Source organism: Rhinatrema bivittatum, chromosome 8 (genome assembly GCF_901001135.1).
Source record: "Rhinatrema bivittatum chromosome 8, aRhiBiv1.1, whole genome shotgun sequence".
NCBI lineage: Eukaryota > Metazoa > Chordata > Amphibia > Gymnophiona > Rhinatrematidae > Rhinatrema > Rhinatrema bivittatum.
In genome coordinates, this window is record NC_042622.1 from 176,119,960 (window position 1) to 176,146,237 (window position 26,278).

Here is a 26,278-nt window from a genome sequence, read left to right on the forward strand (position 1 = left end):
TGTGAGATAAACGTGCCTTGCTTTGTCATGTGACTTAAAGGTTTGGGAAATATGATCTTTCATCTGCATACAAGTCATAAGAGATGTTTGGTTTTTTTTTTTTTTGATCCAGCAATTTCTTCCTCTTCCTTTTGGTCTTTCTGGCTCAATCTGATCCAGAGCCAGGATCTGGCACCAGGAACTTTCATTCACAACTACCCAGGGATTTCTCCTTTTTATTTTTGTATCCCCTCCCAGCCTACTTAGCCCAGTTAATAGCAGCAACATTCCTCAACCTTGCACCATGCACAAGGGCTCCTTCCAGAACCCTGCAATCTTGGCCTCTAAATCTAGACAAAGGCTGCCGCCATTGTTTGAAGATTGATCCCCTCCAGGGGCATTCTGGCCGCAGACAACCTGAGAAGCAAAAGAATTGATTTGGGAATCAAATTCAGGTCCTGTACAAATTCAGCACTACTGAGCCACTGGACTGGCACTCTTGTTTGTTAAAGCGTGTATTTGTAAGTCTGAGCACTATGTACAGTTGGCTGTCCATGCAATACTGCAGTTTCACCAATTAGCAGGTGCAAGGTAGACTACATAAAAGAGCAAGTTACTGGGAAGGAAGGGATAAGCAGCACACTCTTATGGCCACGCTCAGTAAGAGTGACAGAGATGGGACTTGATTCTGGTTCCCAGGTTTATATTGTACCACAAAATCATGTATAAAAGTCTTAGAAACATTTTGTTCCAAAGCATTTTCAATCTTTAAAGCAGTTTGGTCCTGACAGTGGCCATCGTTTCATCTCTGGCCTGCCTCAGGGGTTCCTGAGCTGTGCTCCTGTGAAGTAGCCAGTGAGATGAGTCAGCACATTTTTGGAAGATTCAGGGAAGGTGAAGTACTTTTCTATGTGTGAGATTTGGGTTTAAAATTGTTGGCCTCAGTGATGGGCTAAGTGCACCACAAGGGTGAGAGCTTTTCAATACAAGTTCATTACAAGGGTGAGAGCTTTAATAAGATCTTTGTCTATGATTTTGTGGCAACAATATATATTTTTAAGTGAACAATGTAAGATAGGAAAAGAGCAACTACAGAGAAAAGGGTATATGACAAATAGGTTAAATCTTTCATGCTGGCAGGGACTATTTTTAGACTGATTTAATTAGGTAATGTGGAGGTCTCTTTCTTTCCTCTTGCTGCATTCATTCTTCTGTTTGCTCATGCTGTTTTCATGCTGTATGCTTAGTTTTTTTATACTGTAGATACTTATATATAAATCTTTCTATTACTGAAAATGAAATTGAGTGTACAGGTCAGACTTTGCTGGTTATTACTAGGTAGTAACATAAGCCCTCGTGCACATACAAAAACCTCTTTGTGCATGTGTCGGTATCAGTTACTTCAAAGAACACACTTAATCACTCCTCCTTTCTGTCAAGTTTCTGTGTCGGATCTTCCAATGCATCTTGTACTTATCCAGTGCAAGAGCTTTTATCTATGCTCCCCAGCCCTGAGGGGAAGCTGCAGTTATAATTTGGCCAATGATTGTGTTGCTGCAGGTGTTTGGCATTTTTTAGGACAACTCTTACCGGACTCAGATGATAACAGATAACTGGCAATTTGTGAGTGAAAAGACTCTTAGTGTGATAGCACTTCAGCTGACAAGCTTCCCCTTTAGGTGGTATTACGCTATGAGCCTAGTTAAGCTTTCTAGATTTCCTGTCTTCCTCGCATGCCTGGCAACCTTAAAAGCTAAAGTTCTATATGTGCCATTTACCAAACTTATTTTTTTCTGAAATATCAAAAGCTAACATTATGATCTTGGATGTGAGGTGACCTGGTGGCTGGAACATTGGTCTGTGACTCAGAAGTCCTGGGACATGAGTTCTTGTCTCTTTTGACACTGACTGTCTATGTGACTGTCTTTTTAGCTGCTTGAAGCATTCTGATCCAGTTTAAAAAAAAAAAAAAAAAGGCCTTTGACATAATTGGCTTTCCCAGTTAAATTAATTGTTATAACAAGAAAGGGGCTGGATCATGCTGGTCTGAAAATGGGCAGCTGTGACTGGCTGATCCAGTCCGTTTGGGGTGGGGTGAGGTTACATCCCATTGCATTGCATTCTAGCACTTCTACTTTAAAAAAAAAAAAAAAAAAAAGACATTAAATCAAAGAAGATGGTAACATCCATCAGTCAGGTAACATAGAAACATTTTATTTATTTATTTATTTTTAACTTTTATATACCGGAATTCCTGTATGCAATACAAATCAATCCGGTTTACAAGTAACGAAAAGGTTGCCCTGGTCTTGGGGTTAGACCGGGGTTTTTTTTACATGGAACACAGAACAATAACTAATCAACCATTGAACATTATTTCAGGGAATATTGAAAGTAACAATAAAATTTAACAAATTTAAACATAATAACATAATAACAAATAAACTTATTCGTGTATTGAATAGTATGTGTGTGTTCACCTTTTTACAAGGAACTTTAGTAGCGTAAATGGTCTGCAGTAAGCGGTAATATAAAGGTGAATATTGAATGTTAAATAGACATGCGAGTAAGCAAGGACGGGTATGCAATTAAGTGACAAGGTGTTAGAGACACCCTGCAAAGGTTGGATCTGAAAGTCAGGAGGAGGTGCCTAGTTACAATCTGGGAGTTGGAACGCTTGCCTGAAGAGCCAGGTTTTTAATCCTTTTTTGAACTCTGGTAGATTGGGTTCGAGTCGTAGGTCTGGAGGTAGCGCATTCCAATGGTTTGGTCCCGCCGTGGAAAGTGCTCTTTTTCTTAGTGTTGATTTGGCAGGAGCTGCGACTAATGTGCCTTTGTAGGCGCTTCTGATGGGTCTGGCAGATAAGTGTGGACGAAGTTGGGTTTGTAGAGATATAGGTGCGACGTTATGAATTGCTTTATGAATGATGGTTAAGGCTTTATATAGGATTCTCTGTTTGATGGGTAGCCAGTGGAGGTTGCACAAGATGGGGGTAATATGGTCTCTTCTATTAGTGTTGGTTAGGATTCTGGCTGCGGCATTTTGTACTATCTGTAGGGGTTTGATGCTGTTGGAGGGGAGGCCAAGTAAGATTGAGTCGCAGTAATCAAGTTTCGAAAAAATAATGGATTGAAGGACGAAGCGAAAGTCATTGAAGTGAAGGAGTGGCTTCAGTTTCTTGAGGACCTGTAGTTTAAAGAAGCAATCCCTGGTGATTGTGTTTATGAATTTTTTTAGGTTAAGTTGGTTGTCAAGCCATGCTCCTAGATTCCTGACGTCTGCAGAGAGCTCCATGTTTAAAGATGTAGTTTGTGTCAGGATAGATGTGTGGGTGTTCGGGTTGTGTGAAATCAGTAGCAACTCTGTTTTGCTGGCGTTTAGAATCAGGTTCAGGCTGGAGAATAGTTGTTTAATTGGTTGAAGACAGTTCTCCCAGTAGGCGAAGATTTTTTGAATAGATTCTGTGATGGGGATGAGGATCTGGATGTCGTCTGCATAGAGGTAATGGATGTCTGCATAGAGGTAATGGATGTCGTCTGCATAGAGGTAATGCGTAAGATTGAGTTGTGATAGCAAATGGCAGAGGGGGAGGAGGTAGACGTTGAACAGGGTGGGAGAGAGGGATGAACCTTGAGGTACGCCTTGGTCTGATAGGATGGGGTCAGATTCTTTGTTATTAATTCTGACCTTGTAAAACCTGTTTGATAGGAATGATTTGAACCAACTGAGAGCTGTGCTTTTTATTCCTATGTTTGATAGTTGTTCTAGGAGTTGTGAGTGATTTACCGTGTCGAACGCTGAGGATAGGTCTAAAAGGACCAGTAAGAATGATGACAGTAAATGATGACAGATAAAGACCCATATGGTCGATCCAGTTTGCCCAGCAAGTTGCTTCGGGTAGTAGCTACTGCTCCAAGCAGGTTACCCCCATGTAGAATGATTACTCCTAAAGTTAGCATAGATTACCCCTTTCTTCATTTCCATCCTCTGTGTTTATCCTATGCTCTTTTGAATTCTATTACTGTTCTTGTCTTCACCACCTCTTTCGGAGGGCGTTTCATGCATCTGCCACTCTTTATGTGAAGAAATATTTCCTGATGTTGTTTCTGAGGTGCCCCCCCCCCCCCTTATTGGAGTTTCATATTATGACCCCAAGTTCTACAGCTTTCTTACCATCAAAAAAGGTTTGATGTTTATGCATCATTAATACCTTTCAGGTATTTAAAAGTCTGTATCATACTTCCCTGTCCCTCTTCTCCAGGGTATACATATTTAGGTTCTCCATTCTCTTCTCATAGGTCTTCTAGTGCAGACCCCACACCTTTTTATTTGCCTTTCTCTAGATTGCTTCCATCCTGTCTTTATTTTATGTATGTATTTATTTATTTATTTATTTATTTTGAGGTATGGTCTCTAGAATTGAACACAGTTCTCTGTGAGGCCTCACCAAAGATCTGTACAGGAGCATTATCACCTTTTTCCTGCTGGTTATGCCTCTTCCTTTGCAGCCCAGCTTACCTCTGGGCTTAGCCACTGCCTTTGTCACATTGCTTCGCTCCCTTAACATCATCAGCCTAAGGTCTCTCTCTTGGTCTGTGCACATGTTTTTCTCCCCTATCGCATACAGATCCTTTGTATTATTGTACCCCAAATACATGACCATGCACTTCTTGGCATTGAATCCTAGTTGCCAAACCTTCAACCAGTGAGCTTTCTCAGATCACTTTTCATTCTCTCCTTCAGGTATGTCCACTTAGTTGCAGATCTTGGTGTCATCTGCAAAAAGACACTTTTTTCTTTCTAACCCGTCTGCAATATCGCTCACAAAGATACTGAACGGAACTGTTCCTAGAACCGATCCTTGAGACACTTTGCTTATCAACATTCTTTCTTCAGAGTAGGTTCCATTTACCATTACACACTGTCTTCTGGCAGTCAACCATTTGTAATGCATTTCACCACCTTGGCACCCCATTCCCAGGCTCTCATTTTATTCATGAGCCTCTTATGTGGGATCGTATCAAAAACTGAGACAGCCCACTGCAATTCTTTCTTTCCCCATGCATCCTGTATTTCAGTTGGTTGGATATTGTTTTTGACATAAAGAGCTGTTCCTCACCCTTTTCTGTCATCTCTGTCCTTCCTTAACAGGTTATAGACTACTTTGGCTGTATCCTGTTCATGAGACTCACTGAGCCATGTCTCTGTAATAGCAACCATGTCCAAGACTGCCTCCACCATTAGGGCTTGGAGCTGGAACTTTATTGTCCAGATTACAAGCATTTGTGCTCATAGCCATACCTGGGAACTTTTGAGCTATCCTCCAGTCTTCAGGTACATTGGATGATTTTAATGATAGGTTACAAATTTTTACTAATATTTTGAAATTTCATTTTTTAGTTCCTTCAGAACTCTGGGGTGTATACCATCCAGTCCAGGTGATTTACTACTCTTCAGTTTGTCAATTAGGCCTACCACATCTTCTAGGTTCACCGTGATTTGATTCAGTCCATCTGAATCATTACCCATGAAAACCTTCTCCATTACGGGTACCTCCCCAACATCCTCTTCAGTAAACACCGAAGCAAAGAAATCATTTAATTTTTCCGCGATGGCCTTATCTTCTCTAAGTGCCCCTTTAACCCCTCGATCATCTAACGGTCCAACTGACTCCCTCACAGGCTTTCTACTTCGGATATATTTAAAAAAGTTTTTACTGTGAGTTTTTGCCTCTACAGCCAACTTCTTTTCAAATTCTCTCTTAGCCTGTCTTATCAATGTCTTACATTTAACTTGCCAATGTTTATGTTTTATCCTTTTTTCTTCTGTTGGATCCTTCTTCCAATTTTTGAATGAAGATCTTTTGGCTAAAATAGCTTCTTTCACCTTCCTTTTTAACCATGCCGGTAATCGTTTTGCCTTCTTTCCACCTTTCTTAATGTGTGGAATACATCTGGACTGTGCTTCTAGAATGGTATTTTTTAACAATGACCATGCCTCTTGGACATTTTTTACTTTTGTAGCTGCTCCTTTCAGTTTTTTTCTAACAATTTTTCTCATTTTATCAAAGTTTCCCTTTTGAAAGTTTAGCACGAGAGCCTTGGATTTGCACACTGTTCCTCTTCCAGTCATTAAATCAAATTTGATCATATTATGATCACTATTGCCAAGCGGCCCCACCACGTTACCTCTCTCACCAAGTCCTGTGCTCCACTGAGAATTAGATTAGTGGATAACACATTGAAATCGTCTGTTCAGTGTGCTGCGGAAGTCAAAAAAGCAAACAGAATGTTGGGAATTATTAGAAAGGGAATGGTGAATAAAACAGAAAATGTCATAATGCCTCTGTATCGCTCCATGGTGAGACCGCACCTTGAATACTGTGTACAATTTTGGTGACCGCATCTCAAAAAAGATATAATTGCGATGGAGAAGGTAGAGAGAAGGGCTACCAAAACAAGGGGAATGGAACAACTCCCCTATGAGGAAAGACTAAAGAGGTTAGGACTTTTCAGCTTGGAGAAGAGACGGCTGAGTGGGGGATATGATAGAGGTGTTTAAAATCATGAGAGGTCTAGAACGGGTAGATGTGAATCAGTTATTTACTCTTTCGGATAATAGAAAGACTGGGGGCACTCCATGAAGTTAGCGTGTGGCACATTTAAAACTAATCTGAGAAAGTTCTTTTTTACTCAACGCACAATTAAACTCTGGAATTTGTTGCCAGAGGATGTGGTTACTGCAGTTAGTATAGCTGTGTTTAAAAAAGGATTGGATAAGTTCTTGGAGGAGAAGTCCATTACCTGCTATTAATTAAGTTGACTTAGAAAATAGCCACTGCTATTACTAGCAACGGTAACATGGAATAGAATTAGCTTTTGGGTACTTGCCAGGTTCTAATGGCCTGGATTGGCCACAGTTGGAAACAGGATGCTGGGCTTGATGGACCGTTGGTATGACCCAGTATGGCATGTTCTTATGTTCTTAGTTTCATCTCGTGGAGGTGCGAAGAGTGCTCTTTCAGTATCTCAAGGTAACAAATAGCTTTCAGAGGTCTAATCATCTTTTTGTCCTTTGTAGCGGAGCAAAGAAGGGAAATAAAGCTTCCAAGGGCATGATCGCGAGATGGCTGAAGGAGGTGACAAATTCAGCTTACATTTGTAAAGGTCATTTAGCTATGGAAGAGTTGCAGGGGCATTCAACTAGGGCGCAGGCAACTTCCTGGGCGGAGTGTCAGTTATTATCTCCGCAAGAGATTTGTCAGGCTGCGACATGGTCTTCTCGTCACACTTTTTCCAGACATTACCGCTTGGATGTGCAGGTGCCAGAAGAGGCGACTTTTGGGGAAAGTGTGTTATATGCAGGTCTTTCGGGTTCCCGCCCAATATAGGGGAGCTTGAGTACATCCTACTTGTCTGCACTGATCTGGGGTACGAACAGGAAAGGAAAACTTGATAATTTTCATTCCTGTAGTACCACAGATCAATCCAGAGACCTATTCCCTTCTTTCAAAACACCTCCTTCTTCTGGATGTTGCTGAGATGGTATATGGTCATATGGAGAGTTTCTGAAAGTGTACATACACTAATGTTCCTTGTTTGTGATCAAGGAGCTCCAACTGTGTTCTCTGCTCGCCCTTAGTTTGGTTGAGGTTTGTTAATTTGGACATCTTGGCTTGGGTTAGGGTAAATACTGAGGGACTCATGTGGTACTCTTGGATATGTAGCAGTGCTTCAAAGTTTTTGTGTTCTTCCTCCATCTGCTGGTAGGGATGCAAAACCCACTTGTCTGAACTGATCTGTCGTTCTACAGGAATTTATTTTGTTTTATTTATTTATTTTGAGTTTTTCTATACCGGCATTCACGATGAGAATCGCATCATGCCGGTTTACAGTTAACAAGAGGTGAAGGAACATAACAAATAATAAGAAACTTTAACAGGTGCTCAAAAAGGATTGCAGTTAAATTATTAGGTAAAAACAAATTTTCCTTTACTCCTCCCCTGCCAGAAGGCTTACTGAAGGGGAGTGGCTGGAGCAGTAATCAGAGAAACCCAGAGCTTTGTAGTGTTTATCCTGAGACATGGCAATTGATGCAAATTTCCTGAGTCTCCAAGGGTTATCTTTGAGTTCTCAGGTATGCTCATAGCTTTAGAGTCTCCCACCCCCCTTGGCTGGCTGTTCTTCGTGGTCACCTTTTCTGCCCTTTTTGCTTAAGAGTGGACTATTGAGCTGATTAAGTTTAATATTGCAAACCATTTCCTGTATTTGTTGGAGGCAACATTCCAATTCCATTGGCTTCCCCCTGCCACCCCATCCTCTAGTTTAATGCCTGATGACATTTGACCTAAACATCTTGGTTAGGATCCTCTTTCCTGCTACCACAGATAGATGTAAGCTTTACTGTATAGCCTTTTACGGTTTCATACATGGTCCCAGACCCCAGTATATCCAAAACCACCTTTTTTACACTAGGTTTTGAGCTATGTATTGAATTTTTTATATCCCTTAACCTTCCCTTTTCTTGAACAAGTAACACTTCTGAAATGGCAATGGTCTTTGTCGTGTGCCCAAACTGCTTCCCCAGAATCTGGAAATATTTATGGTTGGATACTGTTTCTAGCAAGGACATTGGTCCCCAGATAGATGATAACATCAGTTTTAGAGTCTGGTTTGCATTTCTATCAGTTATTGGTTATAGGTTTATACGTCCTGAATTGCTGCTTCCCCAGATCTGCCTTTGGTCAACAACAAGTCCAGGGGAGTTTTTAAATGTACTTGGTAGTTTTATTTTAACTAAGTTGGGATATGCCTTTGGCCTGAGACTTAACTTTTATTGTTACCTACAAAGCCTCTCAGCCACAGCAGTAATGGATTTGAGCATTAAAACACATTATGAGTTTTAATAATTTGATATATACAAAAAAGGGTTTGAATTAGCACAAGTTCTCAATCATCAAGGCTTCAACCCTTGCTACTGCATTTCTCATAAGTATTTATATTTACATTATCTCAGAGTAACAAATCTTTTAAAATTTTAAAAGTGGGGGGTAGTGACATCATCGGCAATGGCCACCTAAGCCCAGAGCTCCCGACCCAAACCTGCTGAATCCCCCTTCATCAAGTACCCATAGAAAGAAATTGGATTATGGCGGTAAATAAGAAAAAAGTAGACTTCCAGCGCTTTTCTTTTTTTTTAAATGCTGTTACAGCTTTTGAACCAGGTCCTGATGGCGCAACAGAGAGCAACCACGAGCCACTGGGGCCGGGAAGTGAGAGCGAAGATGCGGGAATGATGTGCCAATGCACCATTTCCATACCTGGTTTGGGGCTTTGAGTCATGATATGGCCAGCATGAAAAAGGAAATCAGTGCACTAATTTCTGAAATGAAATCTGACATTGCTGATCTGGGACGGTGGGTCGAGGAGATCAGGCCTTGGGACTTGCCGGGTGTAAGATATTTCAGGATAAGCTTTCACAATCTAATGTAGAGCTTTTAAATAGAATTGGGACCTTGAAAATCTGTCCCGTAGGTCAAATTTGTGCTTCAGAGGGATGCCTGATTGTAATCAGGTGGTCATCCGTATCGGTGCACTGCTCTTGGGCCTGGATGTTGAGGCTGTGGAAGCCCCAGTGGTGAAACTGAACAGAGCACTTAGGGCGCTGGGAGCAACACACAATAACCTTCCTCGTGATATTGCCGCCTGTTTCCACAGTTTCTCTCATTCGCAAGCGCAGAGAGTTCCGCAGTGTTGTAGCTGTTACGTGACAACAACATTAAGTACCGATGGCTTTTTGCTTTTGGCTTGAGCTTTACTATTGCTGGACTGACATCTCGTGTATCTACTGTCTCCGAGGCAGTGGACATTTTACAAGTCACAGGCATGGATCTACCAGCCGCCACTACCAATATCTATACGACGGCAGTGGGAAATGGACAGCTGTGAAGCAATACTCTGAAATGTCAGTGAGTGGACAAGGGAGGCAGAAGACTCCGGTGACATTCTTGTGGCCCACATTCTTCCAAGGATTCACCAACTGACGTGACTGTCTCTCTTACCTGTTGGGTTGATCATTTAATTTAGTTTATATGATTGTTGTGCCATACTAGGTGCTTTTCTATAACTGTTATGCTCAGCTTTCGATGGGGGATAGTATTTAGTACCTACCTCTCTCTTATTTCTGTCTTGTCGGTGTGTTGGATTTCAGGTGGCGTGCCACGTTGAGACGGTCTTCATTCCTCCAGGAGATGATCCACGATGCAGGGCTGTGGATCAGATTTGGGTGGGGGGAGAGGGGGGTACTAGTTGTAGACCTTTCTGGCCTTTAAGGGGCTTTTTGGATTGGGTGGACATGCAGTGGTCAAACAAAATCAAATAGAATATTAGGAGTGATCCGAAAAGGAATGGAGAATAAAATGGAAAATATCATTCTGCCTCTGTATCGAGCCATGATGCAACTGCATCTCGAGTATTGTGGTCATACCATCCTAAGAAAGAAAGTAGAACTACAAAAGGTGCAGAGGAGAGTGACAAAAATGATAAAGGGATGGAACTGCTCCCCCATGATGAGAGGCTACGCAGGCTAGGACTCTTCAGCTTGGAAAAGACACTGCTGAGAAAGGACAGGATAGAAGATTATAAAATCATGAGTGCAGTGGAACAGGTAAATAAAGGACGGTTATTTATCCCCAATATTTAAAAAGGGCTCCAGGGATGATCCGGGAAACTACAGACCAGTTAGCCTGACTTCATTGCCGGGAAAAATAGTAGAAAGTGTTCTAAAGATCAAAATCACAGAACATATAGAAAGACATGGTTTAATGGAACAAAATCAGCATGGCTTTACCCCTGGCAAGTCTTGCCTCACAAATCTGCTTCACCTTTTTGAAGGGGTTAATAAACATGTAGATATAGGTGAACCAGTGGATGTAGTGTATTTGGATTTTCAGAAGGCATTTGACAAAGTTCCTCATGAGAGCCGTCTAAGAAAAGCAAAAAGTCATGGGATAGGTGGCGATGTCCTTTCATGGATTACAAACTGGTTAAAAGACAAGAAACAGAGAATAGGATTAAATAGATAATTTTCTCAATGAAAAAGGGTAAACAGTAGAGTGCATCAAGGATCTGTACTGGGACCCGTGCTTTTCAATATATTTATAAATGATCTGGAAAGGAATACGATGAGTGAGTTAATAAGATTTGCAGATGATACAAAATTATTCAGAGTAGTTAAATCACAAGCGGATTGTGCTAAATTGCAGGAGGACCTTGTGAGACTGGAAAATTGGGCATACAAATAGCAAATGAAATTTAATGTGGATAAGTGTAAGGTGATGCATATAGGGAAAAATAACCCATGCTGTGGTTACATGATGTTAGGTTCCATATTAGGAGCTACTGCCCAGGAGAGAGATGTAGGCGTCATAGTGAATAGTACTTGAAATTGTCGGCTCAGTGTGCTGTGGCAGTCAAAAAAGCAATCAATGTTAGGAATTATTAGGAAGGGAATGATGAATAAAACTTAGGATGTCATAATGCCTCTGTTTCGCTCCATGGTGAGACCATACCTTGAGTACTGAGTACAGTTCTGGTCACCGCATCTCAAGAAAGATATAGTTGTGATGGAGAAGGTACAGAGAAGGGTGACCAAAAATGATAAAGGGGATGGAACTGCTCCCCTATGAGGAAAGACTAAAGAAGTTAGGGCTGTTCAGCTTGGAGAAGAGATGGCAGAGGGGGGGATATGATAGAGGTCTTTAAAATCATGAGAAGTCGAGATCGGGTAAATGTGAATCACTTTTTTACTCTTTTGGATAATAGAAGGACTAGAGGGCACTCCATGAAGTTAGCATGTAGCACATTTAAAACTAATCAGAGAAAGTTATTTTTCTCCAACGCACAATTAAACTCTGGAATTTGTTGCCAGGGGGATGTGGTTAGTGCATTTAGTGTAGCTGGGTTTAAAAAAGGTTTGGACAAGTTATTGGAGGAGAAGTCCATTAACTGCTATTAATCAAGTTGACTTAGGGAATAGCCATTGCTATTGCTGGCATCAGTAGCATGGGATATACTTAGTGTTTGGGTATTTGCCAGGTACTTGTAGGCATGAGCTTTTGAGGACACAGTCCACTTTGTTAGATGCCACCTGCTTTTATCAAGCTGTGGAATCTGTTGCTAGGGGACATGATCAAGGCAACTAAGTATATCAGGGTTTAAAAGAGGTTTGGAGAAGTTTCTAGAGGAAAAGTCCATAACTCATTATTAGCCAGGTAGTCGAAAGAAAGCTATTGCTGTCCTTGGGAGTAACAGGAATTAGATCTACTTTATGAGATCCTGCCAAGTACTTGTGACCTGGATTGGCCACTGTCTGAAACAGGATGCTGGGCTTGATGGACCTTGGTCTGACCCATCATGGCAGTCCTTATGTTCTTATGTAGGGAGTGGAGTTCAGATAAAATACATGGAAAAGAACCTCAGTAACCACTGGCTCACTAGGGCATCTAAAACTGAGGATAAATCCTGGAAACAGATGAGAAGCTATTGCACGGGGGCAGAGGTTTAAAATATGGTACTGAGTTGGAAATTATTGGTTCTGTGTTCTGACATTATATATCCTAGGAAGTCAAATCACTGTCTGATACCTCAGCTGGATAACTATCATGTATGTACTGTGCAAACTATTATGCAGGACCATTCTACACAGAGGAGCCTCGAGTGTGTTTCTAAAATGTTGTATTAGTAAATCTTCTTGTTTAGAATCTTTGTTGGATAAAAGATGGAATATTTCAAAGTATAATTTGTGGTAGGTGGTTTTCTAGTGTCCTAATATTTGCACAGTAAGTTTGCAGTAAACGTATTGGCTACAAATAATTACATATGTGTTTTGTGGTTTGTTTCAGGGACCCTCATGTCGTTTTTACCATGGTATCCATAAGATATGTGAACGGAGCACTGTACGGACCCAGTTTGGGCTACATCAAGCATGGGATATAGAGGAACTGGTGGGGCTGGGTACAAGGCTGCGGGCCTGTGCTTATTATGCAGCCCGGGAGCTGATGCTGGATGCCCAGATCATATTCTGTCCCTACAACTACCTTCTGGACTCACAAATCAGAGAGAGTGTAAGTACTCCATTTTCTTAGATCGCTGTCATTTGGTCTGTCAGAGTGGGTTCGAATTAAAGATGAAATCAATAATGAAAATATTTTCTGAATTTAATAGAATTTTACTTTTAGATTTTCAAATATGAAATAGTTTTTTTCACTTACATTCTCATGAGTGGCTGCAGTGCCTTAGTCTGTATGATTGATGGGTTTTGATTTTGCAAAACCTTTTGCTAGACTTGTTTGACAGCATAAGCAATAAATCTCATGTTAAGACTGCTCCAGTGGCCTAGTAACTCTGCACTATGCAGCAAGTCTGCACTTTTGCGGCGGTCCTTCTGAATAAAAGCTTAAGAGGATTGACCTCTGAAGTTATTTTGGAGGGACTTCAGTTTGTTGTATAGAGAATGCCATATTTGACATTCCACTTTTCTTCACTTTTGTTGATGTTGATTCTGAGACTTGTGCCAGTAGTGGCTGCTGTTGTGCCATGCCTGCATCTAACTGACAGGTCGATCCTGTAAGGCCGCGGTAATAACAGTGCGGCAGTGTCAGGCGCACCCTTCCTCCCCGCACGCACAGTTCTCTTCACTAACTCCCCGATACTCTCCTCTAATCGCATGCAAATGCATGCCGCGGCTTTAAAGCGGTAGGGAAGGGTTATGCCCGCGTAACCCATTTTACTGTATAGGCGCTTAATACAGCGCCTGTGCAACCCCTGCGATTCGGCGCTCAAGGCAGTCACAGCATTCATTCACTGCCGGTGGGGGCTGCCGGGCAGCCCCCACCGGCAGTGAATGAATGCGACCCCTGCGATTCGGCGCTCAAGGCAGTCACATGCCGTGACGTCACGGCATGTGACTGCCTTGAGCGCCGAATCGCAGGGGTCGCACAGGCGCGCATTCATTCACTGCCGGTGGGGGCTGCCTCTCCGGCAGCCCCCACCGGCAGTGAATGAATGCGCGCCTGTGCGGACCCGGCCTAGATTTAACACGCGACCGCCCACCGACCGTCTCGAACTAACGCGTGTCCCCCCGCCGCCGCTGCCGCGTGGAACAGGCGCCCACCCGCCCGCGGCCTAGATTTAACACGCGACCACCCGGCTCCCGCCGCCGCCGCCTGGACCCACGCAGCCCTCCGACAGGTATTTAAAAATTTTTATTTTTTTTTCTGACAGGTTTTATGTGTCCCACATCATTACATTTTCTCGATCATCTCTGTATCGCTTTTTTTTTTAATTGTGTTTTGTTGTTTTTGAGTGTCTTAAGCGGTGTCGATGGATTTGTTACTAGACTCACAGTCCTAACTCCTACTAGGGGGAGGCGGTAAACTAACACGTTACGGCCGCGGCAAAACAGTGCGTTACTAATGAGATAACCTGAGCGCGCGTTACGGTATCGGAGGGGAATAGCTAATTCCTTCATTATACAGCTAATTCGTTCATTTACATGCCGGGTGGGGAAGGGTTACGCGTCTGTTTTAAGAAGCGCTACGGACGCGCGAAACTGGAGACTGTATTGCTGGTTTGCCTTACGCGTCCGAATTGTGCGCATCGAGCTCGTTACAGACTAGAAATCTTCAAATGAATGTTACTGTATCGAGCTGTGAGGCATTTATCTAGTGGCTTTTGCAGTGCCTTCACGAAGCTTATTCTGCTTTGCTGATTAGGAATCTGTAAGTATGAGCTTCCTACTCTATAACAGGCAAATGACTGGTGGCTGAAAAGAGCTCTTCCCCGAGGAGTACCTGTTACACCAAGTATCATTTGCAATAGTGTAAATCTAGAGGAGATGGTGAAATTGTTGGGATTGATTCAGGGGACTAGCAGGAACAACCCCAGATCAAGCATCTTTGATTTGAAAGAGGTTGAGGCAAAGCCTTGCCAACCCTCCCTCCCACTTCCCTTTGTTAAATCTCATCCCATGGTATTAGTGACCAAAAATGCCCTTCCCAGTTAACCATTATGTACATCTTAATCGGTTTGGCATTTAGAGTGAACCCAAAGCCATGTAAATTCTGCAGCCATGATTGTGCATGCCCGTAAATACTCTTCTGCAGTCATTACTTGATGTCTGCTTTTCCAGAATCCATTCAGGACAATTTTATATTGCCTTAGGTCTGCAGTTGTGCTAGCAAGTTCCTTTCTTTTGCAGATGGAACTTAATTTGAAAGACCAGGTGGTAGTTTTGGATGAAGCTCACAATATTGAGGACTGCTGTCGGGAGTCGGCTAGTTTCACTGTGACAGAAGAGGAGCTGCTGTTTGCTCGAGATGAAATTGATTACATGATCGCCCAGAACATTCGGCGTGAGGCCCATGAGCCTCTGTGTGGTGTATGCTATAGCTTGACGAAGTAAGTATACCAGTTTTTCACCATCTGCCAATGATTTTTTTTTTTATAGACTGGGATACCTTGTATTGAACTTGCATAAGAATTATCTGTGGATGATGGTTCACTTGCAACTCCCAATGCCAGAATTCCTTGTTTTATTTCAGTAACTATACCCTATGAGCAATGTATAACAGTAAACTATTGTAATTGAAAATGAAATACAGCTTGGGGAGTGGGGGATTACTTTTACCTGGTCAGACTTCTTACAAGTGGTTGTCATTCACAGTTCTCAAAAGCCTTTTAAGTGTGGACAGTTCAGAGCCTTGTAATTGCTTATTTAACTATCCACGTGCAGCTTTTCCTTGAATCCCATGATATGGTATTAAAGCAAACACCATGGAAATTCTAAAGCCCACCTAAATTCATAAGTGGGGTTTTTTTGGGGTTTTTTTGTTGTTCTTGGCTTTCATATTTTTCAAGGGCGTTTTTTTGCACTGGGGATTAAAATGGTATATTAGTATACACTGAGCCGAATTGTGTGGCTGTCGTGGTCTGCAACCTGATCTAAGCAATACTGCTCATTTGAAGCTGATACACAGGTAAACTTATTGTGATGTGATATTTTGTTTACAGTTGGATAAGGGAAAGCTCTCACCATCTTGTAGAACGGGCATATGAAACCGCATCTAAAGTATGGGATGGAAAGGAAGTGTTAGCCATCTTGCACAGGATGGGTATAACTAATGCCTCATTTCCTATTCTGCAGGTAGGTTAAGATTATATACATTGATGATTGTTCGTAAATAATTTATTGTTCATACGAGACTGTTCAAGGGGCACAGTGTGGCTCATTGGACTGGTGCAGAGTCTAAATGTTGCTGTCAGGTTAGCTTTGACTAGTATCACTGCAGCCTTATAGCTATTTGGCTTATGTGAAGTATGTCGATTTTAGTCCCTTGAAGATGGCTGTGCAGTCCTAATTTGCGGAGGGGCCAGTTTTCTGAACTGATGTGGAAACTGAATTGCATTTGGGTGAGAGTAGAAACATATTGTGGGGGGGGGGGGAGAATGATTGCACTACGGATACTCTTACCCAGGCTTTTCCCGTTTTGTATATCAGTGAAGAACTTTGAGACCTGTGCTGTGAGTGCAGACCTTTTCATGAACTCTTTTTTTTTTTAAATATTTCACAAACTTGATTAAAGGTGCATAGCTCTCAAACGTAGTTGCAAATGTATTAAGTTAATTCAATAAAAAGATCATTAGCAGTTTGTTGACCTAGATTTTTATGTAGCCATGGGAATTTACGTAACTATACTAATCTTCTGCAAGACAAAATTAATTGAAAAAGAATTTTTAAAAGAAATCCAGGAGAGTGGATGCAAGGTGATGACAGTGACAACTTGAAAGGGTTGAACGATGGATTTTACTTAGCTTGTCATTCTGTTTTGAGAGCTGCTTCTAATGGTGACCGTGAATTTTTGCAGAACCATCTTGCTACAGTGTTGGAAAAGGAAGAAAAAAAGATCTGGCGGCATGGCAAAGAGCTAGCAATACGGATCCCCACTGTCAGCCCCCAGACACAGATTGTGCTGAAGGGACTCTTTATGGTGCTTGCACATCTCTTTAAAAATAACAACAGGTCAGTGGGGGAGTATATCTCGTCACATCTTTACTGAAATGAGTGTGATTAAAATCTCTGGAAATGATTATATACGATAGGTCATTCAGTGAGTGCCTATTGAATTTTGTTTTTAAATGCATCAAATACCATTTTATTTTTGTGGCAAAATTGTCAGTAAATCTTGATTACAATTGCAGGGTATGGGTGTGAAGGAGTGGCCTTACTATCCCTCCTTAACCTGTGGGGGGGGGGGGGGGGGGCTTTCTGACCTCTGGCCTTGCTTGGCCGGTCCCTTACTCCTGCTTATGAGCTTAAGTTGTTGCTTTGTCTATCTGTCTTCTTTATTTAAACAGGCATTTACAAACAGGCAGAGCTAGATAACATATCCTTCAGTGTAAAATTCTCATCAGGGCAAGGTTGTTTTTTTCCACTGAGGCAGTGTCTTTTGGGGCTTGTCAGTATTTGACTGCATATTTCTTGGTTATTATGATACATATTTGACGCTTTCAGTGGTAAAACATGGGATATCTCCCTACACTCCTGTTTACGTTGATGACCTAAGGTGAATGGTGATTGTTACTGTGACTATTGCTGAAGGTAAGCAGGTATGTTGTGATTTCATGTGCACTGTAAATAAAAGTACCCAAAGAAGCCTTGACCGCTTATTTGTCTTGCCACAGTGGGTAATGCTAAATGTTTATCTTTTGCTGCTGACCTTAGGTTTGCAGATGACTACAAAATTGCTTTACAGCAGTCCTACACTTGGACAAATCGGAAGGATATTCCAGACGAAAATGGATTCTTTGCACGACCAAAAAACAGGAAAAGCAACAAACAGAAAACTGTGGTCTACACGCTGAATTTCTGGTGTTTGAACCCAGCTGTGGTAAGTCAGTCCGTTTTTGCAAATCTTTTAAATTTTAACTGACATGGCATGAGGAGAGGTAGCAGGAAAAAAAAACCCTAGTAGATAAAATAGGGTCTGAGTAAGATTATTATTTAAGGATAATTAATGTCTGTAAGTGCCTTGTTAAATGCTGTACATAATTTATTACATTATGAAAGGATCTCATGTGATAGTGAAGAGAGGCAGAACGGGTTCTGTGGCTCTAGTGGTTGATGCTAGCTGTACTCATTAAGTTGCAACCTTGACTTTACTCTGTGCCATGCTGACACTTGCAAGTGTGCCTTTGGACATTGTTCAGCGTGCAAGGGTTCGTCATGTAAAAAAAAAAGTGCTTTCATACCACTAAAACTGAAAAATTGAATCTCATTCTGTTTTATCATATTGCTTTGTTGTACCCTCTTTGGAGCATATTTGGAAAAGTAATAAAAATGCATAAATAAAATGTTTTGTAAAATAGAATCCACAGTTTCTTCTGTTCCTTTCTCCAGGCCTTTTCTGAGCTCAGTGGGAAGGTGCGCACCATCGTTCTGACATCTGGCACTCTGTCACCAATGGAATCATTTTCTTCTGAACTTGGTGTGAAGTTTACCATCCAGCTGGAAGCAAATCATGTCATTAATAAATCACAGGTAATAAAAAACAGCAAAACAAAAAAAATCCCCACACCAATCAAAATTTGATTGGCTAGACTTAGAACTGCTATTTGTGTGATTGAAATTGTCTAGTTAAACTTAGCTGGTTAGTGCTGAAAATCAGTTTATTATGTTTTATGTTGAATGCATTATTGTATTGTGATCCGCCTAGCACAGGATTCCAGTAGAAGCGTAATATAAATAAATGAGTAACATTCCTCGCATGTTTAAGAGCAGCATTAGGACGAAATCCGTGGGGACTTTTTACCTGCGAACTTGGCACCCACTTTCAAAGAGGGAGTTTGTGCATATTTTCTCTTTTGATACTTTCTGTTACCATCTCCTTTTCTTGTGGGTACTTATTCCATGGAAAATAACAGGTGTAGATTTGAAAATGCAATCTGCACGTATTATTCTCCTCTCTTGGCTTAAACATACCCCCAGAAACAACACCCTTAACTGTGGACCAATTTTTTCTGGAACAGGTGTACTTTTTAGCCAGATCGAGGAAAGACAATCTTCAGATGGCCAGTTTACATGGGTAAATCGAAATTTACCTGTGGAAATAGCTTTGAAAATTGTCTTCCCTGTATTTACATTATGTATAAGATCCATTGCTGGGCTCTTAGTGGTTTAATTTTGTCTGTTTCATAAGGGTTCACTGCCTTCACTATGTGCCATAGAGAAAAATAATCATTTTTTCTCTTTTCCCCCCAATTATTTCCTTATTTCTTTATCTTCTGAGGCCAGTAAGAACTTTTAGGTTTTAATGCTAATTGGACCTTTATCTGGCAGGTTTGGGTTGGCACTATTGGGGCAGGCCCCCAGGGTCGGCGACTGTGCGCCACATACAAGCAGACAGAAACCTTTGAATTCCAGGATGAAATGGGAGCACTTCTGCTTTCTGTATGTCAGACCATCAGCCATGGGGTGCTCTGTTTTTTGCCGTCATACAAGGTAAGAGAAAACTCATGCAAGCGGTCAGTCTTGTTTCAAATATATATGATAAATATTTGTTGATGGCCAACTGTCTATTTTACTTATTAAGTTTATAGTTTATGCAATGCAACAGTTTTTGAGAGCCAGTATTAGCGTTGCATTTCTGTATATAGCACAAAGAAAAATTTGTGAGTGACCATGTAAAACCTATGAGCAATGCTCTGAAATGTATAAGCAATCACTCACGCACTCAGCTTAAAGGGAACTACGGTGGGGACATCTAGAAAGCCCCACTGAGATGATCGCAAGGCTCGCATAGACTGAAGCATTTTGGTAATCCATGGAAACGAATTGTGATAGCAGATTACGTATCAGTGTTGCGGTTTTATATATAATCTACCAATGTATTTAAAGGCAGCGGAGACCATTATAGCACAGATGAGATAAAATCTCCTATTAGGACAGCCAGAAATAAGACATGCTGCAGAATTCCTGTTTCTTGTACATACCCAGATCAGTCCAGACTCCAGGGTTTTCCATCCCTGCCAGCAGATGGAGTCAGAAAACTTTACTGACTACATAACCTCGTGTGCCACCTGCAGTCCTTCAGTATTTCTCTGTCTCCAGAAGATGGTAGATGGTGTAAAACCTGCAGTCTGGAGTAGAGTTGGTAAAAAAAGAAAAGTGCCCTCCCAGGAAGTTGTTAGGGCTTGAGGGCCATCCTTCCTGGTTAAGGCGGGCGAGCAGGAGTTGGTGACCCTGGATTTAGCTTGTGCCCTGTTCAGTATGGGAAGTAGGGTATCTGGTGGTCCAGATCCCTCCTTCTCTTCTGAAGCCTGAGAGCCTTGAGGATCCAGCAGCCATCTCAGCAGGGTACCCAGAGATTCCAGGGGTCAGGACAGCTGGTGGTCCAGTTCCCTCTTTCCCCTGTGGAGCCCTGTGAATCCAGAGCTCTGCCACCGTTCAGGAAAGTATTTCTGTTTTCTTGTTTCGGGGGCAGTAAAGTTCGTTTAAAAAAATAAAATAGGGGCTGCGTCTGCAAGGGATCTATGCTTCAGCGTCTTATCCTGGATACAGCATGTGGCAGCCTTGGCACGGCATGCTAGATGGCTTCAGGCAGTGGCTGGGAGATCAGTCAGACCGCAGCAGTGAGTCAGAGCACATGACTAATGGCGCCAAAGAGCCAGCGGCTTCAGCTCAGCAGGCAGAACAGCTTCAGGCAGTAGATGGAGTAGTTGGAACACAGCGATGAAGTAGTGCACATGGCTAATAGTGCCGAAGAGCCGATGCAGATGCAGTAGAGCTCATGTTGTATTGCGCACGCAGCTTGGGTACGGTTGGTGCACGGCCTCTGAGTCTTCATGGAGAGGTCGGTTCTGGCGGGGCTGCCTCAGGGACGATGATACAAAGTTACGGAAACACCAAAGCGGCTGCAGGCTGCTTTCCTGCGAGTGCGGGAACAGTGGCCTTTTTGGCAGAGGCGATAAGAGCTTCAGGGGATATGGGGGATCCACTCCTACCCTTTTCCCCAGTCATTGGGAGTCCCACAGGAGCGTACCTTCGGACTTCCGAGTTTTTGGGTTCTCATGTCAGGAAGGCAGCAAGGGGGAAGCGTACACATCCCCATAGTGGGGCACAAAATTACCCACGTCCTGTAATACAAAAAAAAAAAGCCTGAAAGGATCTGGGGGGGGGTTCTAGATTTAGCTTCTTGTCCGTATAGTCCTTTGGTTGAGGGGGTGGAGGAGCGGACTGTGAGGTAATGTGGGGCGGATCCGCTGTGGGCTGGTCGCTTGGTGTTCCTTAGGCTTAAGGCATAAGGGGCAAAGTGCAGCAGCAGGAGATTCTCTAGGTCTGAGTCCCAGTGAAGAGTCCTGTGTGGGCCGAAGAACAGTGTGTGGCGGACATTCGGCGTGTTCTGAGATTTCAGATTTTACAGGGTTTGCACACTGGGATTCCCAGATGCTGGTGCGACAGGTTCAGCCAAGGGCACAGCGAGGTCCCACTGGCCAAAGGGTGATGGATTTCCCCATGTTCTTCAAGAGCAGGGCATCAAGGTTCACAGGAGGACTCTGACCTGCGGCAAGCTGATACTGACTTAGAGCGGATTCGTTCTGGGATGGCTGACATGTTCCAGTGATAGCTTTTATTTTTCATAAGTTAATTAGTAGTGGGGTCCACTACGTTGGGAGATGTGTAGCTTTACTTCAGAAGGAGGTTTGAAGTCTTGGGCTTGAGCATAAGGACTGCGATTTGCAGCAGTTTTATGCAGAGAGCATGTTTGCGTTGGAGTCGCAAGCTGCGTCGGGTGCAGCATAAAAAACAAAAAGGTTAAGGCGACTCTGGTGTATGGCGCAGATGCTTTGTATGGCCTGATCAGGTTATCTTTTGGGATCAGGATGTCTGCAAGATTGGCTAGAAAATTGCTGTCATGTGGCTGGTCGGCGGAGATGGTCCAATTCTTGACTGGGAGCTCTTCCCTTTAATGGCAGGCTCTTGTACGAGGACATCCTGGAGCAAATAATGGAGCATCTGGGAGAGTCTAAGGTGCAGATGCATAACTTGCCAGAAGTCAAGTCTAAGGGCTTTTTTCTTTGGTCCTCGCAGGCAAACCACAGCCAGAGCTCAGTCCTGGGGAGGCACCTCTCTGAGGCAACCCAGGTATGGAAACAGGCGGAGTAAGGTCCTCACAATGTAATGAGGACGGTCTACTATTCAGTTGCTGTCAGAGAGCATTTCACGCTGTTTTTTGCAAGGAGTGGGCCGAAACTAACAAGAGCCAGTGGGTCCTAAATGTTATAAAGATGGCTATGAGTTTTTGAATTTGCTCATCCAGTTCGAGTCTCTTAGGTGGTTTTCATTTGCGCTTCTCTTGCCAAGTGGATTACCGTTCAAGAGGCGCCTGATTGCTTCTGGCGACCGGGGAGGGGCCTTAGAGCCTGTTTTCCTAGAGGAACAATGAGCATGTTGATGTTCCATTTGTTTTCATCTTTCCACAGAAGGAAAGGACGTTTTATCCCAGGACAAGCAGGATGCTAGTCCTCATATATGGGTGATGTCACTGATGGAGCCCTATCGCGGGAAAACCTCTGTCAAAGTTTCTAGAAACTTTTGACTGGCACTCTGAGGCCACTGAGCATGCCCAGCATGCCACGATATTCTCTGCCACAGGGGTCTCACTCTAGTCTCTTATGTAGCAATAAGCTTTAGCAAAAAATAAAATAATAAAAGGTATGAGACCCAACTCCGCGGGGTGGCGGGTGGGTTTTGTGAGGACTACATCCTGCTGTCCTGGGATAACACCTATTACAAGGTAAGCAATTTTGCTTTATCCCAGGACAAGCAGGATGCTAGTCCTCACATATGGGTGATTTAGCAAGCTAGAGGCTGAGTCATTTTGTAGTGAAGCAACAGTGAAGTATGATGGTTGAAAATTAATCAGCCGAAGATCACAGCAGGTTGGATGCAGAAGAAGTTGGGATTAAACTGGAAACAAGTTCTTTAAGACAGATTGTCCATAGGCTGAATCTTGTCGACCTTCTTGTCCAAACAGTAATGAGCTGCAAAGGTATGAAGAGAACTCCATGTTGCTGCTTTACATATGTCAAGGATTGGCACTGAACGATAGTGTGCTACTGAAGTTGACATTGCTCTTACTGAATGTGCCTTTACTTGCCATTGGAGAGGAAGGCCTGCCTTTTCATAACAAAATTGTATGCAGTCTGCTAGCCAATTGGATAGAGTATGTTTACCCACTGCTTTACCCAGTTTGTTTGGATTATAGGAAACAAAAAGATGATTGGATTTCCTGTGGACTACAGTGCGATTTAAATAGAAAGATAGTGCACGCTTACAGTCCAAAGTATGTAAGGCTCGTTCTCCTTGGTGAGAATGAGGCCTTGGAAAGAATGTGGGTAAAACTATGGATTGGTTCAAGTGGAATTCCGTAACTACCTTAGGAAGGAATTTTGGATGAGTACAGAGAACCACTCTGTCATGTAGGAACTTCGTATAGGGTGAGTACGTGACAAGTGCTTGTAACTCACTAACCCTTCTAGCTGATGTAATGGCTATGAGGAAGATAGTCTTCCATGTGAGAAATTTAAGATCACAGGAATTTATGGGTTCGAAAGGAGAACGCATAAGTCTTGTTAAAACCAGATTTAGGTCCCATTCCGTGACTGGTGGCCAAATTGGTGGTTTAAGTTGAGTTAAACCTCTCATAAACCTAGTAACAAGAAGTTGTGAGGATAGAGGTGCATCTACCATCTTATTATGGTAAGCTGAGATTGCACTTAAATGTACCCTTACAGAGGAAGTCTGGAGACCAGATTCTGAAAGATGGTATAAGTAGTCTAGTAGAAAAGTAGTGGGCAAGTGAAAGGATCAATATTCTTTTGTCTGCACCACAAAGTGAATCTCTTCCATTTGGAAGAGTAATTCTTTTGTGTGGAAGGTTTACGTGAAGCTATAAGCACTTGATATACATTGGTTGAAAGATTGAGTGGTTGTAAAATCAAGCTTTCAACATCCATGCTGTCAGGGATAGGGATTGAAGGTTGGGATGGCGCAACCCACCCTGATCCTGAGTTATGAGAGTGGGAGCTATTCCCAGACGAATGGGATTCCTGACTGAGAGGTCTAGGAGTGTGGGAAACCATACTTGTCGATGCCAATTTGGGGCTATGAGTATCATGGTCCCCTTGTCCTGTTGTATCTGGGCGCACAAGCGAAGCGCATAGCCATGCGCTCACTGTGCTGGGCGCATAACTTCGACCTGTGCGCACATCGCTCTGCATGCGCACACCATACCTACCTGCGCATCTTCGTCGCACTCCGGAGCGCACAACTGTATTGTATGTGCACAATCCATGGCTCCACCTGAAAATAAGCTCAAAGCTCAGGGCCTTTGCCCAGCATGCCACATTAGAGCTGCACAGCATGAGGAGGCCACGGCCCTGTGTATACAGTGTGAAGAGGCCTTAGGGGACCCAACTCATGGCCCTCCACAGCCGGTACCGGACCCCAGCCCCTCGAGCGGTACACCGGACCTAGCATCACACAGCGGGACTCCCCAGGGACATGACGCCCCCTAGTCTAGACCCAGCTTCTAATTCCTGGGTGGAATTCTTCAAAGGCCTGCATACCTTCGTCCACATGCAACCGGGGCCTCCTACAAATGCGGTCAAGGGCACCACCAGAGGACCTCAACATGCCAGGACCCTCTATGCCCAGGGAAGTGATCCCACTGCCCAGAAGCCCCGCCTTCGGGGACACAGACATCTCAGATGAGGAGTCAGAACCCCTGGAGGAAGGGGAACTCCCTCCGGGGACAGAACCCCATCGAACCAAGAGATGCTTCTTCACCAAGGACGAACTTCCAGATTTGGTCACGCACAGCTTAAAAGAGCTTGCCATCCCGGGCACTAGTGCCTCGGGGGAACTTAAGATGAACCCACTACTAGAGGGACTCCGTCAGACCTCCCGCCAATTCCCACTATTACAAGCCATCCAGCAACTAATTGACCTGGAATGGGATGCCCCAGAAACCACGTTCAAAGGGGGCATGTACCCTCTGGACCCTGCCGCCATGTACCCTCTGGACCCTGCCCAGCCATGTACCCTCTGGACCCTGCCGCCAAAGATCTCCTGGCATGCCCGAAAGTGGATGCCATGGTCTGCGCGGTCTCGAAGCGCACTACTATCCCAGTGGAGGGAGGAGCAGCACTCAAGAATGCTCAAGACAGATGTCTGGTTCTATCCTCAAACAGTCCTTTGACGTCTCCGCTATGTCTTTACAGATCGCGGCCTGCTTGCCGTGGTGACACGCGCCTGCTTAGCACAGACCAGGAACAACACTCCTGGGGAAGCCCTGGAACCAGCCGTATCATTCCTCGTGGACGCCACTTCAGATCTGGTACGCACAGCAGCTAGAGGAGTCTCATCCGCCGTGGCAGCCAGAAGACAAATCTGGCTCTGAAACTGGTCAACCGACGCATCCTCCAAAACGAGACTCACAAGGATGCCTTTCAAGGGAACACTCTTGTTCGGAAGCAAACTAGAGAAACTAGCCAACAAGTGGGTCGAGTCCCCACTGTCGTGGCTACCGGAGGACAGGAATAAGAGAAACCAACGATCCTTCCCCCGAACCTCCAGGGGCAGAGGATCACAGCGCTTCAACCCATATAGAAGCTCATGTCAAGCAGCCCACCCCGCAGGCCGGAGCCAGTCCTTTCGGAACATGCACAATAAAAGGGGAGCCAGCTCGGGCCCCAGCCACACCCCACAATGAAGATCAGATGACCCATCCAAAGGAAGAAGCCATAGGGAGCAGACTGGCTCTATTCTACCAAAGATAGGTCGAGAGAACTTCGGACAAGTGGGTCCAATCTATCATTCGAGAGGGATATTACCTGGATTTTCACCGCCCCCCTCCAGACAAGTTTGTGGAATCTCCCTGCCACGACCCTTCCAAGAGAATGGCAGTGGAAGCTACACTGACCAGATTACTAGCCTTAGAGGCTATAACACTGGTGCCTCCACAACAAATAAATACTGGCCATTATTCCATCAATTTTATCGTTCCCAAGAAGGAAGGAACGTTCAGACCTATCCTGGACCTCAAGGCGGTCAACCGTTACTTGAAGATTCCCTGCTTCCGCACGGAAACCCTACGCTCAGTAATAAGGGCGATACAACCGGGAGAGTTCCTTACCTCCCTGGATCTGTCGGAAGCCTACCTACACATTCCGATCCATC

General features: G+C 43.5%; 1 protein-coding gene across 3 annotated transcripts in view; it reads left to right on the forward strand.

Annotated features, from left to right (window-relative positions):
- The window catches only part of BRIP1 (BRCA1 interacting protein C-terminal helicase 1), a 309,402-nt gene that overhangs the window by 149,464 nt on the left and 133,660 nt on the right, over positions 1–26,278 (forward strand). For all 3 annotated transcript variants that reach the window (XM_029612654.1, XM_029612656.1, XM_029612655.1), the window contains 7 exons: positions 12,882–13,103; positions 15,239–15,438; positions 16,051–16,183; positions 16,905–17,059; positions 17,762–17,927; positions 18,437–18,577; positions 19,376–19,537. In XM_029612654.1, the coding sequence (XP_029468514.1) occupies positions 12,882–13,103; positions 15,239–15,438; positions 16,051–16,183; positions 16,905–17,059; positions 17,762–17,927; positions 18,437–18,577; positions 19,376–19,537 (1,179 nt within the window). The remainder of the gene's footprint in view (positions 1–12,881; positions 13,104–15,238; positions 15,439–16,050; positions 16,184–16,904; positions 17,060–17,761; positions 17,928–18,436; positions 18,578–19,375; positions 19,538–26,278) is intronic.